Here is an 18917-nt window from a genome sequence, read left to right as displayed (position 1 = left end):
AAGCATTGGTGCCTGCTTATCTCTGATGGTAGGAAAAGCTCTGGCCAAAACCTATTGGGGTAGAATTGGTTGATAAAGATTCATCTTGATTGGTTCAACATTTTTCGTTTGGAAAATAGCTGTCTCAGTGAAGTCCTAGTTAAGTACCCAGGGGATTTTCAAGAAGGGCTCAGGACTATCAAAGGTGTCAAAGCCACTTTACATGTTGACCAGGATGCAACTCTGAAATTTTGCAATGCCTGCCCAGTGCCATTTGCCTTGCTGGCAAAAGTAGAGGTGCAAATCAAAAGACTGGAAAGTGAAGGAATCATTAAGCCATTGCAGTTTGCAGAATGGGCAGCACCAGTCATACCGAATGTGAGGCCTGAGAGCTCAGGTTCGCCTTTGTGGGGATCTTAAGCAAACAGTAAACTGCTTATTGCAGCTGGATAAATACCTGATCTCTTGCATAGAGGGCTTATCCGCAAAGCTGGTGGGGAGGGGCTGCCCTTTATGAAGTTGGACATGAGCCACACCTATTTGCAAATGCGACTGGATGAGGAGTCCCATAAGTACACAACAATTAATACCCACAAGGGTTTATATCAGCATACAAGACTGCCATTTGGGATATCATCAGCTTGCACTCTTTTCCAGCGGACCACGGAGAACATTTAAAAGGCCACTTATCTGGATGATGTACTAATAACATGGAAGACCAATAAAGAGCACTTGTAGAACTTGGAAACAGCGCTTAAACATTTCTCCCAAGTGGTCATATACCTTAGAAGTGAAAAGAAAAGTGTTTCATGCACCCCAGTGACCTATTTTGCTACAGAGTCGACAAAAGTTACACTCGTGAGAAGAGAAAGTGAGGGTGATCAACGGATCCCCATCTCCCACTTCTGTACCGGAGCTTAGGTTTTTCCTTGGGTTAGTGAATTAATACGGAAAATTCATACGTAAACCGGCCTCCATCTTGGCACCCTTACACCTGCAATTGAAAAAGGGTGAGCCTTGGAAAGGGTCACAGAGCCAAGAAGCAGCCTTTAGGGAAGTTAAAAAGCAGCTATCATCATCTAAGGTGTTGGCCCACTATGATATCAAGTGAGATCTACCTGACAAGTGATGCTTCCCCATAAGGTATTGGGGTAGTGTTGGCTCACTGATGGGCCAACGGACAGGAACACCCAATAGTGTATGCTTCCCGGACTGAAAAGTTTGACGGTCGTCTTTGGAAGTTCCACCAGTACCTTTACGGATGGGAATTTGTTATAGTAACAGATCACAAATGCCTGCAAGGGTTACTGAAGGAAGACAAGGCGGTGCTGCTCATAGTTTCCCATAGAATTCAGTGTTGGGCCCTTATTCTCAGCACCTTACAAGTACAAGTTAGAACACAATCCAGGAAGCCAAGTAGTTAATGTGGATGTCTTGAGCTGCCTCCCACTGGTGGATACTCCTCTGCCTGATGCCTTCCCCGGGAAATTCTGTTTAGGTTTTGAACTTTCTGGACACCTTTCCACTCACCACAAACAATACCCGACTGTGGACACAAAAATATCCTGTCCTAGCAAACTAAAACAGCTGGTGATGATAGGGGTAGCAGAAGGGCCATTGCAACCCAGATTGAAACCTTTCTGCACCCGGTGAGACCAGGATGGTATACTACGTGGGGAGAAAGGGTGATTATCCCAAGTAAAGCTCACGGCCAAATACTGGCTGAATTCTACCAGGGTCATCCAGGGGTTTCCGAGATGAAGATACTGGCAAGAAGCTATATCTGGTGACCAGGGTTGGATGCTGGCATAGCTGCGATGGTGGGGTAGTACCCAGGGTGCCAACAAAAACAATAGAATGCCACCACTGGCACCTCACATTCATGGGAATGGCCAGATAAACCCTGGATTCAGTTACATGTCAAGTATGCCTGTCTTTTCATGTGCTCAATATCCCTGGTCAGAGTGGATGCCTATTCAAAGTCGTTGGCATGCATAAAGATCTTTCAGCAAACTCTGAGCTGAGAGGTGAGAAGGTGTGAGCATTGTTCACAAAATAGGGACCTCTGAAAGTATTGTTCACAGACAATGGGACATCATTTAACAGCAGGGAGGTAGTTTGAATATTCTTAAGGTCCATTGGCATTTAGCATATAAGGACAGCTGTTTTCAAATGTTGAAGGCAAGCTTAAACAAGCAGCCCACAGATTCAATTGAGATGAAACTGTTCTGGTACCTGTTCAATTATAAATCCATTTCACATGCGACAACACGGATAGCTCCAGCAGAGTTGCTGATGGGGAGAAGACTCTGCACCAGGTTTAACCTGATATTAGTTTTGCTTTACATTACAAAATACTGTGCCAGAACTGTAACAAACACTACATTGGACTAACAGACAGAAAACTGGCCACCAGGATACATGAAGATCAACTTGCCACAAAATGACATGGCCCTCTCTCACTAGTATCCTTACATTCAGGTAAGGAAGGACACCACGTCAACAGGGACAACACATCCATCCTAGGACAAACAGAGACATGCACGAGAATTCCTGGAAACATAGCATTCCAACCAGAACTCTATCAACAAACACACTGACTTGGAGCCCATTTTGCACCCTCTGAGAAAAAGAACAGGAAATGACATCACAACAGGGTATGTTACCACCAACCCAAAGAAACCCAACCATATAAATAGAAAGCAGGAATCATCATCAGCGCTTTGTCCGGAGGCTCACTGAAGATGTTACCTAGTATGGTAATGAAACGTCTGAAAATGAACCTTCCAGCTCAGCGAGGAAACCGACATCCATGTGATCACCTGAAAGCCATTACCTCACAAACAGGTAGGAACAAAATATACCTAGCCCCTCAGAACAGACCGAACAGTGAGCAGCAACTGTAGATGTTCCCTGTCCTTCTAGTGTTGAGGAAACCTTAGAGTCCAAAATGGATGTGGCCTCAATACCGTTGCCACCAGAAGGAGGGAGAAGACTCTTCTGAGGTTTTATAGATGCAAGAAATGGGCCAGAGTCCAGTATACACCACCTGTGTCTGAGTCTGAGGTGAAGGAACTGGACCTGGGCAAAACCATCTCAAGTAAAGCTACAAGTGAAAGACCAGGCCAATATCTCTGGATGTAGGAGTCAGAGGGATGTAGTGATTGGGACTACATGGACCTCATTAACTACGAGGTTCTTGATTGACCCAGGTTAATAACTCCAAACAGGAAAGCCTTGTCTGACCAATAGAGCCAGGAAATTAGAATCTCCTCAGTTAAGGACTGACTCAGAGCTGGCTGGCCACACAGCCAGTATTTATGGCTGTTGGTTTTTGTTTTTAAGGGAACTGATTTCTGAACTGGCTGATCTTTACACTCAATGTGCTACAGGTGAATTTCAGTTTTCGTTTGGGAACTGTTGTTTCATTGGCTGGCTACAGCCTGTGTGTTACTCTTGTTTTTGGTTTATTTTGAGAAAGGACTATGCTGATTTTGTGGTAGGGTTTAGCCATTGACATCTGGCTTTTTAGAGTCTGCACTTTCCTTGTTGCATGTGTTTTCACTATTTGGTGTTTGGACTGAGCCCCTGTGAGTCAACTGCACCTTTCCAGATGAACTGTTCCTCCATGGGTAGGCCTGGCACTCTGTGGGTGGACGAGGCCTCTGTAAAGACTGAAAACCTGTGTGTGCACTGGGAGGTGAGCATTTGATGCACACTGGAGTGGACCCTGCCTTCAAGAGTAAACTGAGCCCCTGTGAGTTAACTGCACCTTTACAATGAACTGTATTCCTGTGAGTGGGCCCAGTCCTCTGTGGACACACCAGGCCTCCAGGGAGACTGAACACCTGTGTGTGTGTGCTGTGGGGTGTGCATTTGCTGCTTTCGGGATGGGACTCTGTCTTCGGTTGTGGACTCTGTTCCTGGTAAGAGGGGACATTGTTTTTGGTCACTGACTCTGCTTTTTTGTTTGTTGGGTTTATCACTTGCATTGTCTTGTGTGTCCTTGGGTCTGGCAGGCTTTAGTGTGAGATGGGAGGCTCATAGGTCATCCTGAAAGCTGTCACCCCGAGAGCTGGCAGGGGTTAGGCTGTCCTGTGAACCAGAAGGTGAGAGGCTTCTCCGAGAGTCGGAAGGTGGGTAGACCACCTCGATGCCACTCGGCTTGAGAGCCAGAAGATGAGAAGGTCGTCTTGAGTGCTGTTGTCCTGAGAAGAGAGTGGGATGGGCTGTCCTAGCGGTGACTGGAAGGTGTGGTGGGGCAGCCAAGAGCCAGAAGGTATATGGGCGACTTGGTGGCGGGACCCAGCCTCTGTGCAGTTATTTCAGGATGCAAATGTAAATATTCTTGCTTCTAAATATCCTCCTCTACAGTTTCAAAGTAGTGCTTCTCTGATTTTGATACAAAATTGCACTTCCCATTGAAGCTGCTGCTAGCCCTTGTCTCTGGAAAACTAGGAGTAACTTACAAGTTGGTGAGAAAGCCAAACTAATTTCTCTGGGTAACTTGTTCTACCCAACACCTGCCAGTTTACCTAAACTGAACCCCATTGCCTCCAAGGCTTCTGAGGTGCAACAAAGTAAAGAATGCATTAAATAGGGCACTTATTAACAAAAAAATGAGTATTTAATTGAATAAAATAAACATTTTTAGAGTCTGTCGATGAACAAAGTGCTATCAGAGATGATAAAGACTCCAATAATTAAAGAAATGTTCACTAAATTAAATATAAGAGCATGAAGAAATGAAGTCTATCTCACTGAATGATTTTAGACAATTTGAAGATTAGCAAGGCCATGGTGTGTTGAGTTCACTGACTATTGGGAGTTATTTGACTATTCCAGACTGACATTTGAGGACAGTCTTGACTGTGTGTTATACAGGTACTTCGTTTAATTGCTTATTTCCTTCAGAAAGTATTCCATTGTTATAATGAGAAAACCAAGACTTATAAATCAGTAATAACATAGAGATTTAAAGTATTGCTAATTATTTATAATTACGGGCGGCACGGTGGCACAGTGGTTAGCACTGCTGCCTCACAGCGCCTGTAGACCCGGGTTCAATTCCCGACTCAGGCGACTGACTGTGTGGAGTTTGCACGTTCTCCCCGTGTCTGCGTGGGTTTCCTCCGGGTGCTCCGGTTTCCTCCCACAGTCACAAAGATGTGCGGGTCAGGTGAATTGGCCAAGCTAAATTGCCCGTAGTGTTAGGTAAGGGGTAGATGTAGGGGTATGGGTGGGTTGCGCTTCGGCGGGTCGGTGTGGACTTGTTGGGCCGAAGGGCCTGTTTCCACACTGTAAGTCTAATCTAAAAAAAAAGTCTTAATAAAGTGTTATAAGATGAGCTATAATTCTTACCTGAGCCACTTCTTCAAAATCATCATGCCTCTTCTGAAGAGCCCGAGCTCTATGAAGTGACTTCCCAACCCCAGTGTGTTTACTTAGAAATGCTTCTCCATGATTTTCTATCCAGTCTAAAACCTGTAATAATAAAACACAAATGGTAAGATACAGCAGCAAGACAACCAACAGAAGTAAATCACTGAAGTGCATCATGCTGCACACGTTTTTTCATAGCTTAATAATATTTGATTAAGAGGATGTTGTAATCAGTTCACCAGAAATCCATAATTGGGAGAAGTTGATTTTGGAATAGCAATTTGTATGAAGGACCAACTAATTGAATCCCAAGAGAAATGAACTGCCAGGTTTGACAACCAGGTAGCTAGTATACTGTTCACTATGCAAGACAAAGAAAGGTATCTGGAGATTACTGCAGTATTTTGTCAGTTTTTAGTATTATCATTTTTCTTCTATTTCAGTCAATCTTTAACAACCACCAAATACTGTAACAAGACCAAAACAGAATGGTAAAGATCCCTCTTCAAACACTTGTTTTGTTCCATGTCTCTGTAAGATTTTCCTTGTTGTTGACAGGCAGTGGAATAACATAAGCACATTATTTTACACATTAATTATTAAATACATATTAAAAGAATAAATATATTTATTACAGTTTTAATCATTATTAACTGGTCACACAGAAGAAAATAACAGATAATTTTCAAGTGCACTGCAAACATAATTAATATTATGCTTTTCATGTCGTTGTTTCATTATTTTATTTCTACTAACTACAACAGTTAGCAGACAAGGGGCTAAATTTTCACCATGGGAGCGGGAATCGTGAATCAGAAAATCTTCTGACTTGGCAACGCATCTCTCTGGAAACAGCCCACACAGGCACAAGTTGTGCTTCGGGGTGGGGGGTGGGGGGGAATGGTGTTGACGGCACAGAACATTCAGGAGGCAGCCACAGAAGTGGCTGAGTGCAGAGGTGTCCTAGTTAGAAAGCCTGGCTCAGTTTTCTGAGACTTCAGACAAATTACACAATTAGGCTCACTAGCTTTCAACTCTCACCACATCTATCATGAACAACTCCACTCATTACTCTTCTTTGCCCCCATGCTACTTCTGTAGCCAATCACCACATATAGAAACTAAGGACAGATCTTAGCAGTCACGTGAAAAATATTTTTAGAGTTACAGAGTCAAAGAGATATACAACATGGAAACAGACCCTACAGTCCAACTCGCTCATGCCAACCAAATATCCCAACCTAATCTAGTCCCAGATGCCAGCATTTGACCCATATCCCTCTAAACCCTGCCTACTTATATATACCTATCCAGACAGTTTTTAAATGTTGTAATTGTACCAGCCTCCACTGCTTCATCTGGCAGCTCATTCCATACACATACCATTCTCTGTGTGAAGAAGTTGCGCCTGAGGTCCCTTTTAAATCTTTCCTCACTCATCCTAAACCTATGCCCTCTAGTTCTGGACTTCTCCACCGCACCCCCCCAACCCCCAAACTGCAGAAAAGCCTTTTTGATTATGATGCTTTATCTGCCCTTCAAAAGTGGTTATGCCTCCTGCATTAATCTGTGATTCCTGCTTTGCAGACCTATCTCCTTGTAACTATGAAAATATGGTCTGCTTGAACCTCACAACTAATTTCATGGATCACTGTTGAGTTTCGATCAAATTTGGATCTGGCTGAAATGAGGGTCTTCCACTTATGTGTCCCACCAGCCATTTTTAAAGGCATTTGGAGTCAGCCAACATCAAACAGCTGTCCTGTTGGATTATATCTCATTAAAATTTGTAAAGTAAAATTAAGAATTTAAAAAGATAAAGAATTTAAAATTGATAAAATCCTCCATAAACAGTAGCTGTGGATTCAAGAAATTAACAGCTTGTTCAATAAGCCTTCAATGACAGACAGATGCTAATGAAGTGGTCATGTCACTAGGGCCCAGGTTAATACTCTGTGGCCCTGGGCTCATATCTTATTTTGGAACCTAAAATTCAAAAAATAAAAGATCTAGAATATAAAACAGATCTCAGTAATAGTGACTATGAAAACTATCATTGATTATTGCAAGACCTGTCTAATTTGTTCATTTCTCTTAAGGATGGAAAGCTGATACCTTCACCCAGTCTGCAGGTCCACATGGTTAACTCTTATGTGATTGATAGAATAGACCAACAAGCCATTTACCTCAAACGTAATTAGGGATGGGCAACAAATAGTGGTCTTGCCAGCAATACCACATCCCATGAAAGAGAAAAGAGAAATAGATTACCTGAGTCTATCAGACTACACATTATATTTTAATTAACTAGGTTAGATTCTTATTTGTAAAAAATGAGGTCTGCAGATGCTGGAGATCACAGCTGCAAATGTGTTGCTGGTCAAAGCACAGCAGGTTAGGCAGCATCCATTCCTGATGAAGGGCTTATGCTCGAAACGTCGAATTCTCTATTCCTGAGATGCTGCCTAACCTGCTGTGCTTTGACCAGCAACACATTTGCAGCTAGATTCTTATTTGGATAACTGTCAGAAAACCAGTTTAACAGTGACTACAAAACTTTACCAAGTTTACTTATATCATAATATCTGAGTGAAGTTGTTTTTATTAACCCATTGGCAGGCAGAAAAGCCACTTTCAAGCTATATCTTCAGTAAAACAGCATATTTTTGGTCACTACTTTTGACAGTACAGAAATATATGGCATACAAATGACAGCTTAATATAAATTAATGGAATAAACAGAAAAAAAACCAAAAAGAGTTTCCCCGGTTAAGCCCAATGGTAACATAGGTTGATAAGAAAGGAAACAGGAGATGGCACTTGGTACTTTCCAGTTTGAGGAGTTTCAGGGACAGATAGAGTACCAGCTTAAGGTTGACACGCAACAAGTGGGAGAATCAGAAATAACAGGGAGTGCTGGAGTGGCTTGTCCATCACATGAAAATACCAGTATTGGATCTGTGCCCCCTATAGGTGCAGATTGTGTTACACACAATTGGAAAACTCCAGGAAATCAATACAATGTAAGTGGAGACTTAATTGTGTCTTTGCTGCCTCTGTTTCTGCCCTATGCATGGTCAACTCTGATTTGTTAGACACATAACAGAAGAGAAATTGGCTTCTGATATTCCCTGTGGAGAATTCTGTCTTCATTATCAAACTATAAAACATTGTTTCACAGGAAACACATGCTGCACTGTGTCCGATTATTTCTAAACAGCAGGAGATATATCTCACCACAATGGATGGTGGAATTTGCATTCAATTAAAAAAAACTGTCTAATGATGACCATGAAATCATGGTTGATTGTTGGAAAAACACATTTGGTTCACAAATGTCCTTCAGGGAAAGTAATCTGCCATCTTCACCTGATCTGGTCTGCATATGACTCCAGGCCCACAGCAATGTAGTTGACTCCCAACTGCCCTTTGAATGACCTAACAAGCCATTCAATTGTACCAATTGCTGCAATGAAATGAAACCAGATTAATCACCTGGTATCACCCTTGGCACTGGAAAAGACAACAGCAGAAACAGTCTTATCAACTCTGCAAAGTCCTTCTCACTAATATCTGGGGACTAGTGCCAATATTGGGAGAGCTGTCTCATAGACTAGTCAAGCAACAGCCTGGCATAGTCATACTCACAGAATCACATCTTATGGACAATGTCCTAGACACCACCATCACCATCCCCAGATATGTCCTGTCCCACCAGCAGAACAGAATCGGCAGAGGTGGTGGCACAGTGTATACAGTCAGAAGGGAGTTGCTCTGGGAGTCCTCAACATTGACTCTGGACCTCATGAAATCTTGTGGCTTCAGGTTAAACATGGCCAAGGAAACCTCCTACGTACCATCCTCCTCAGCTGATGAAGCGGTACTCCTCCAAGTTGAACAACACTTAGAGAAAGGACTGAGGACACCACAGGCACAAAATGTACTCTGGGTGGGGGATTTCAATGTCCACTATCAAGAGTGGCTTCACAGCAGTACTATTGATCGAGCTGGTTGGATCTTAAAGGGCGCAGCTACTAGACTGGGTCTGCAGCAGGTGGTGAAGGAACCAAAAAGAGGGAAAAGTATATTTGACATCATCCTTACACAATCTGCCAGCTGCAAATGCACCTCTCCAATGCAGGATCATTAACAGCAAACACCACACAGTCCTGGTCGAGATTAAGTCCCATCTTCACAATGAGCATAATGCTCATTGTGTTGTGGGGCACTATCACCAAATGGGATAAAATTCGAACAGATTTTGCAATTCAAGATTGGGCATTCATTAGGCACTGTGTGCCATCAACAGCAGCAGAGCTGTACTCCAGCATAAGCTGTAACCTCATGACCCAGCATATCCCCCACACAACCATTAACATCAAGCCAGAGGATCAACTCTGGTTCAATGGTCAGTGCAGGAGGAGATGCCAGAAGCAGCATGAGGTATACATGAAGATGGTGAAGCCACCAAACAGAACTACTTGCATACCAAACAGCATAAGCAGCAAGTGATAGAGCTAAAAAAAATCCTACGAACTATGGATCAGATCTAAGTTCTGAAGACCTGCCACATCCAGTTGTGAATGGTGGTGGATGATTAAATGACTCACTGGAGGAGGATGCTCCACAAATATCCCCATCCTCAATGATGGAAGAGCCCATCACATCAATAAAAAAGATAAGGCTGAAGTTTTTGCAGTAATCTTCAGCCAGAAGTAACGTGTGGATGATCAATCTCTGCTTCCTTCAGTGATCCTCAGCATTACAGATACCAGTCTTCAGCCAATTCCATTCACCCCCATGCAATACCAAGAAACGGCTGGAGGCACTAAATACAGCAAAGGCTATGGGCTCTGATAACATTCTGGCAATATGAAGATTTCTGCTCCAGAACGTGCTGCTCCCCTATTCAAGCTGTTCCAGTACAGTTACAACACTGGCACCTACCTGAGAATATGGAAAATTGCCCAAGTATGCAATAAAAAGCAGGACAAATCCAACCCAGCCAGTTACTGCCCCACCAGTAAAACGATGGAAGGTGGCATCAACAGTGCTATCAAGCAACATCTGATCAGCAATATCCTGCTCAGTGACACCCAGGGCCACTCATCTCCTGACCTTATTACAGCCTTGGTTCAAACATGGACAAAAGAGCTGAATTCAAGGGGTGAGAGTGACATCCCTTGATATCAAGGCTCCATTCAAAACGAGTGTGGCATCAGGGAGCCCTGGCAAAACTCGAATCAATGGGTATCATGAGACAAACTCTCCCACGGTTAGTGTCATACCTGACACACAGGAAGATGGTCATGGATGTTGGAGGTCAGTCATCTCAGCTGTAGGGCACTTCTGCAGGTGTTCCTCAGGGTAGTGTCTAAGGCCCAATCAGCTTCAGCTGTTTCATCAATGACCTTCCCTTCATCATAAGGTCAGAAGTGGGAATTTATTGCCGATGATTGCATAATGTTCAGCGCCATTCATGACTCCTCACATATTGAAGCAGTCCATGTCCAAATGCATCAGGATCTGGACAATATCCAGGCTTGGGCTGACAAATGGCAAGTAACTTACTTGCCAAACAAATGCCAGGCTATGACCATCACCAACAAGAGATAATCTAACCACCTCCCCTTGACATTCAATGGTGTTACCATCACTGAATCTCCCACTATCAACATCCTGGGAGTTATCATTGACTAGAACCTCAACTGGACTCATCACATAAACACAGTGGCTACAAGAGTAGGTCAGAGGCATGGAAAACTGCAGCGGGTAACTAACCTCCTGACTTCTCAAAGCCTGTCTACCACAAGGCACAAATCAGGAGTCTGATGGAATAATCCCCACTTGCCTGGATGAATGTAGCCCCAACAACACTCAAGCAACTTGATAGCATCCTAGGCAAAGCAGCCCGCTTGATTGGTGCTGCATCCACTCCACCAACGTCAGTGGCAGCAATGTGTACTATCTACAAGATGCCCTGCAGTGGTTCACCAAAGATCCCCAAACAGTACCTACAAACCCAAAATTGCTTCCATCTAGAAGGACATGGGCAGCAGGTACATGGGAATACCACCACAGGGTAATAACAATGACTGCAGATGCTGGAAACCAGATTCTGGATTAGTAGGGCTGGAAAAGCACAGCAGTTCAGGCAGCATCTGAGGAGCAGTAAAATCAACGTTATTTTGCCTGAAATGTCAATTTTACTGCTTCTCGGATGCTGCCTGAACTGCTGTGCTTTTCCAGCCCCGCTAATCCGGAATACTACCACATTCAAGTTCCTCTCTAAGCCACTTACCATCCTGACTTGGAAATATATCATCATTCCTTCGCTGTCACTGGATCAAAATCCTGGAATTCTCTCCCTAATGGCCAACTCTCAGCAGGTGGGCTGCAGTGGTTTAATAAGGCAGCTCACCACCACCTTCTCAAGGGCAACTAGGGATAGACCAAAAATGCAGGCCAGCCAGCGACACCCACTTCCGACAAAAATGAATTTAAAAAAACCTATTCTGTTCCAGTGAGTGCCATAATCAGCAAGGGAGAAATAATTAGCCAATTTGCTTTAACAATGTTGTTGGTTGAGGGGAGGATACAAAAGAAAAAGTCTTCTATTTTCACAAAGTATCATGGGTCCTTTATTGTCCACTTGAAACAGTTGAAAAAGCATTCAAGGCCCTGGTTTGATGACACACCCATAGTTGGTACATCTGTTGATGCAACCTTCCCTCAGTATTGTAGTGGATCTTGATCCCAGATTTTTAAAGCTGATAATATTTTACTTTTTAGTTTAGCTAATAAACCAGTGTTTTATTTTGTTATATACATGTTATCTAAGTGAACTTTTCTTTCTGAACAAACGTAAGGCCATAAAATGCGTAAGTTAATCCCTTGCATCACTGAATATCCAAACTATTAATCCTGGTATTACAGACAGCTTTCCAATTCTTTTTTATCGAAGCATCACACTTGAGCTGAGACACCCATTGCCAAATGGACTGAAAAGCCATATTGTATTATTGAATATTTGAATGTTCTTCTTAATCTCTTGCAAAATCAGTCTGTTTCCCCACTAACTCTCATTTCTTAAAGATTTGCTTTTACTGGAATCTTTTGATTGTGAGACAGAATTCAAATGGTAATAAATTGAATGATCAGCATAACATTAAACAAAGTGCCATCTTTAATGACCTGTAATATAGTGGGCTTCATTAAAAAGAGAGAAATGGCCCATTTCTGCCATTTTGCACATAATTTGGTTAATTGAAAAACACAGGTGATTTTTAGTGTGGCAGATAATAAATGGAAATTCCCACATGTGATTGGGTGCTGCAAAAAGAAGTCATTCAGTGTGTGTGTGTCTCTGTGTGTTAACATTATGCATATAAAAAGAAAAAAAGACAGAAATGGGTGATATGGGTGATTTGGTGAGAAAACAAGTTTTTAAAAAAGTAACATGGAGATTCATAAATGAAATACTTTCTGGATATTGAAAAAAATGTTAAAAAGAAGTGGGCGTTCAAGATGGTTACCAACAGGTCCAGGCACAGACCATGAAGGGTGCAGTGATTTCCTGCTTGCTCCTCTATGCTCGTGCCCGGGTTTCCGAGGAGATGGAGCATGTCATATCCACCAATGCCCATCAAAGCTTTTGAAGCAAGGTGGGCACCGCGGAAGCTGGATTGATTTATTTCCCCATCCAAATCTATTTTGGTTTAGTGTCCTTTTTCCCACCGTTCATTTCAGAGATATTGTTGAACTGGTGGGCACTGCTTGTCAATTTCTAATTTAATTAGAGATGCAAGTGATTTGGTGGTGGTTTGTTTTTTTTCAAACGAATGGGCTCACAAAGTGGGTGGTATGTAACTGCAATGATTAAAATGGCATCAGACCAAGTATTTGGAATGTTCTGGTTTTGGTCATTTCAACCAGAGCGGTAGAAAAGACAGCAAAGTTTTCCTCATTGTTTTAAGGTTGGGAGAAGGAAATCAGATGAGGTTTTTAATAAGTACATCTTCACACAATTTTTTTTTCCTTTCTCAGGAATAGTGTGGAGGTGTGGCAGCATTCCTACACTATCTGTTAGCCTGTTGAAATACATCATGGACATAGTCACTCTTTCAACAGCTAGGAATTCCTTGTGTGGGACCTGAAGCAGAGCTTTGGACCCAGAGGTTGGCAATGCGATCGCCAAGCCACAAGATGTCCCGCAGCAGAACAAAATGGCTGGTGGGGGGGGTGCAGTGGTGGTGGTTGGGGAGCGAATCAGCCAGTCAGCCCACCACTTCTGAACACCAATCAGTTGCTCCTTTTGGAAAGTACATGTCTGTATCAAAAATTAAAAAATGGTAATTTGACCTCAGCAGTCATTGTGTGTTTAATGTGACAAATCCTGAAATTCTCATGTATATAGTATAGTTGTCACATCCCACAATCAGACAACATAGTGGGTTTTCCAGCTTTATGTTGTAAATAGGCAGTCTCAGTATTGCAGACTCTGAAACCAGATTGAAGAGACTCAGTATCTTAGAAGTTGTTATCTTTTGTTTGAACTAGTTTGGCAGGGAGATGGCAACCAGAGCTACAGATCTGAGAACAGAGTAGCTAGTGAACAGCCAGATACAGTGTGCAAAGAGTCTGTGAGGAGGGATGGACAGTTGATAGGGCATAGTTGCAGTCAGTGTGATGGGTTGAAGTGTGTCGACTTGAACACAAGGAGTATCAGGAATAAGGGTGATGAACTTAGAGCATTAATCAGTGGTTGGGACTATGATATTGTGGCCACAATGAGACTTGGATATCAAAGGGACAGGAATGGTTGTTGGATGTTCCAGGGTTTAGAAAGGAAATAGTGGGTGGGGTAAAAGAGGTGGGGGAGTGGCATTGCTAATCAGGGATAGTATGACAGCTTCAGAAAGGGAGGTCATCGAGGAGGGTTGTCTATAGAGTCAGAATGGGTGGAAGTCAGAAAGAGGAAAGGAGCAGTCACTTCGTTGCGAGTTTTCTACAGACCCCTCACTCCCACTCCCACCCCCAATTGCAACAGAGACACAAAGGAGCATATGAGAGGCAGATTTTGGAAAGGTACCGAAGTAACAGGGTTTTGTCATGGGTAGCTTTAAGTTCCCTAATATTAATTGGAACCTTATTAGTTCAAATAGTTTGGATGGAGCAGTTTTTGTCAGGTATGTCCAGGAAGGATTCCTGACTCAGTATGTAGATAGGCTGAATAGAGTTCTAAGTTCTAAGTTCATCACCCTTATTCCTGATACTTCTTGTGTTCAAGTCGACACACTTCAACCCATCACACTGACTGCAACTATGCCCTATCAACTGTCCATCCCTCCTCACAGACTCTTTGCACACTGTATCTGGCTGTTCACTAGCTACTCTGTTCTCAGATCTGTAGCTCTGGTTGCCATCTGAATAGAGGGGAGGCCATTTCGGATTTGATGCTTGGTAACAAACCAAGCCAAATGTCAGATCTCTCGGTTGGAGAGCATTTTGGTGATAGTGATCACAGCTCCCTTACCTTTACTATATTCATGGAGAGGGATAGGAGCTGAAAGGGGGCATTACAATACTATTAGGCAGGAACTGGGCACCTAAATTGGGAACAGATATTCTCAGGGAAGTGCACAACAGAAATGCAGAGGTTATTTAGGGAGAACTTGGTAATAGTACTGGATAGGTTTATCCCACTGAGGGAAGGAAGGGATGGTAGGATGAAGGAATCTTGAGTGACAAGGGATGTGGAACATTTAGTCAAGCGGGAGAAGGAAGCTTGCTTAAGGCTGAGGAGGCAAGGATCAGACAGGGCTCCAGAGGGTTACAAGATAGCCGGAAATGAACTAAATAATGGACTTAGGAGAGCTAGAAGGTGGCATTAAAAAAGCTTTAGCAGGTAGCATCAAGGAAAACCCTAAGGCATTCTACACTTACGTGAGGAACAAGAGGATCGCCAGAGTGAGAGTAGGGCCGATCAGCGAGGGAATCTGTGCCTGGTAGTTAGAGGAGGTATGGGAGGTCCTTCATGAATACTTTGCTTCAGTATTCATTACTGAGAAGGACCTTGACATTTGTGAGGATGGCATGAAGCAGGCATATAAGCTTGAACAGGTTGATGTTAAGAAGAGGATGTGCTGAAAATTTTGAAGAACTTTAGGATAGATAAATCCCCTGGGCTGATCAGGATATCCTGAAAAAGGGCTTATGTCCGAAACGTCGATTCTCCTGATCCTCGGATGTTGCCTGGCCTGCTAGGTTTTTCCAGCACCACACTTTTCAACTCTAGTCTCCAGCATCTGCAGTCTTCACTTTCTCCTAGCTGTAAAAAGATTCCTGATGAAGGGCTTATGCTCGAAACGATTCCTGATGAAGGGCTTATGCTCGAAACGTCGAATTCTCTATTCCTGAGATGCTGCCTAACCTGCTGTGCTTTGACCAGCAACACATTTGCAGCTTTCTCCTAGCTGATCAGGATATACCCAAGGTTACTAGGGGAAATGAGGAAAGAAATTGCCGTGCTTTGGCGAAGATCTTTGTGTTCTCACCGTCCACTGGAGTAGTGCCAGATGATTGGAGGGTGGCAAAAGTTATCCCCTTGTTCAAAAAAGGGAACAGGGATAATCCTGGGAATTAAGAACCAGCCAGTCTTATGTTGGTGCTGAGTAAATTATTGGAGTGGATTCTGAGAGACAGGACAGGATTTATGATTACTTGGCAAACCATAGTTTGATTAGAAATAGTCAGCATGGCTTTGTGATGAGCAGGTCATGCCTCACAAGTCTTACTGAATTCTTTGAGGATGTGAGAAAAGGCATTGATGAAGGTAGAGCAGTAGATGTGGTGAACATGGATGTTAGCAAGGCATTTGATTAGGCTCCTCATGGCAGGCTCATTCAGAAAGTAAAGAGTCATGGGATACAGGGAAAACTGGCTATCTGGATACAGAATTGATGGACCCGCAGAAGACAAGGGTGGTATTCAGCCTGGAGCTCGGTGACCAGTGGTGTTCCGCAGGGATCTGCTCTGGGAACTCTGCTCTTTGTGATTTTTCTAAATAACTTAGACCAGACAGTGGAATGGATTTAGTAAGTTTGCCTATGACATGAAGGTTAGTGGAGAGGTAAATAGTGTGGCGGGCTGTTGTAGGTTGCAATGGGACATTGACAAGATGTCAAACTGGACTGATAAGTGGCAGATGGAATTCAACTTAGAAAAATGTGAAGTGATTCATTTGGGAAGATTGAATTTGAAGACAGGATGTAGGGTTAAAGGCTGGACTCTTGGCAGTTTGGAGGAACAGAGGGATCTCGGAGTCCATGTCCATAGATCCCTCAAAGTTGCCACCCAAGTTGATAGGATTGTTAAGGAGGCATATGGTATGTTGAATTTCATTAGCAGGGGATTGAGTTTAAGAGTCGTGAAGTTATGTTACAGCACTGTAAAACCCTGGTTAGACCACACTTGGAATATTGTGTTCAGTTCTGGTCACCTCATTTTGGAAGGATGTGGAAGCTTTAGAGAGGATGCAGAGCAGATTTACCAGGATGCTGCCTGGATTGGAGGGCATGTTTTACAAAGGAAGGTTGAGGGAGCTAGGACTTTTCTCGTTGGAGCGAAGAAGGATGAGAGGTGACCTGATGGAGGTGTTCAAGATGATGAGAGGCATAGATAGAATGATTAGTCAGAGACTTTTCACCACAGAAATGGCTATCACAAGGGGATATACTTTTAAGGTGATTGGAGGGAGGTTTAGGGGAGATGTCAGAGGTCAGTGGGTGGGTGAATGGAATGCCCTATCAGCAGTGGTCGTAGAGTCAGATACATTAAGGATATTTAAGTTACTCTTGGATAGACACGTGGGTGATAGTAAAATTAAGGGCAAGGAAGTTAGTTTGAGCTTAGAGCAGAAAAAAAGATCTGCACAACATTGAGGTCTGAAGAGCCTGTACTGTGTTGTACTGTTCTGTGTTATATGTTCTACGTTTACAGAGTGACATATATTTCTGTTATCATATGTAGTTTCCATACATTATGTATGGATTCTGCCAGGGCTACTTCATCCTGACCTAATTCATCTTGGTTCAAACATGGACAAAAGAGCTGAATTCCAGAGGTGTGGTGAGAATGACTGCCCTTGATGTTAAGACTGCATTTGACCAAGTGGACCTGGGGGCAAGGCTGGTGGAAAGACAAGAGATGGATGCAAGTGGGGACGCAGCCACATGTTCCCACAAAGAGGTTGAACAGTTTATCAACATCACAAACATTTTGCACTCCGGCCTCAAGTTCACATGGACCATCTCTGGCACCTCCTTCCCCTTCCTGCACCCCCCCATCTCCATCTTCGGCGACCGACTCCCACAGCTATCTTGACTACACCTCCTCCCACCCCATCTCCTGGAAAAATGTGATCCCTTAATTCAATTCCTCCATCTCTGCATTATCTGCTCGCAGGAGGAGCAATTCCACTCCAGGACATCTCAGATGTCCTCCTACTTCAGGGACTGCAATTTCTCCTGTCACATGATCAACAATGCCCTCCAGTGTATCTCTTCCACTTCCCGCACCTCCGCCCTCAAATCCCACCCCTCCAACTGCAACAAGGATAGAATGCCCCTGGTCCTCACCTTCCACCCCACTAATCTCTGGATACAGTGCATTATCTTATGCCATTTCCACCACCTGTAGTCAGACCCCATCATCAGAGATATACTTCCCTCTCCATCTCTTTCTGCATTTAGCAGAGACCATTCTCTCTGTCACTCCCTTGTTAGGTCCACACCCTCCACCAACCCACCCTCCACACCTGACACCTTCCCTTGCTGCTGGAGGAAGTGTAAAACCAGCACCCACACCTCCACCCTCACCTCCATCCAAGGCCCCAAAGAATCTTTTCACATCCAGCAGAGATTGCCCTGCACATCATCTACCCACCTCATCTACTGTGTCCATTGCTCTCGATGTGCTCTCCTCTTCGTTGGGGAGAGAGGATGCCAACTCACAGCATTTCAGGGAACATCTCTGGGACACACACACACACACACACCAAATAATCCAACTTCCTGTGGCTGGCCACTTCAACTCCCCTCCCATTCCCGCAAGTTCTGGGCTTCCTCCACCACCACATCAAAGACATCTGACAACGTGAGGAAGCAAGCCTCATCTTCTGCCTTGGGACCCTGCAATCACATGACATCAACATCGATTTCACCAGATTCCAAATCTCCCCTCCTCCCACCTCATCCCAGATCTAACCCTCCAACTCAGCACCACTCTCTTGACCTGTCCTACATGTCAATCTTCCTTCCCACCTATTTGCTCCACTCTTTCCTCTGACCTATCATAATTACCCCACCTGCATTCACCTATCCCCACAGCCCCACCCTCAACCCCCTATTTACCTCTCATCCCCCTTTCCTCTCCACATTCCTAATGAAGGGCTTATGCCCGAAACGTTGACTTTCCTGCTCCTTGGATGCCGCCTGATCAGCTGTGCTTTTCCAGTGCCACTCTTTTTGATCCTGTCAAACATGCTGAACAAAATT

The 18917-nt window shown here is 43.7% G+C and overlaps 1 protein-coding gene across 1 annotated transcript in view; it reads right to left on the bottom strand.

Annotated features, from left to right (window-relative positions):
- Positions 1-18917, bottom strand: part of kalrna (kalirin RhoGEF kinase a) — a 744968-nt gene that overhangs the window by 337717 nt on the left and 388334 nt on the right. Inside the window, exon 10 of the mRNA XM_060827256.1 lies at positions 5341-5463. Coding sequence (XP_060683239.1) covers positions 5341-5463 — 123 coding nt within the window. The remainder of the gene's footprint in view (positions 1-5340; positions 5464-18917) is intronic.

Source organism: Hemiscyllium ocellatum, chromosome 7, assembly GCF_020745735.1.
Source record: "Hemiscyllium ocellatum isolate sHemOce1 chromosome 7, sHemOce1.pat.X.cur, whole genome shotgun sequence".
Lineage (NCBI taxonomy): Eukaryota > Metazoa > Chordata > Chondrichthyes > Orectolobiformes > Hemiscylliidae > Hemiscyllium > Hemiscyllium ocellatum.
This window is presented reverse-complemented; position numbering and strand designations above follow the sequence as displayed.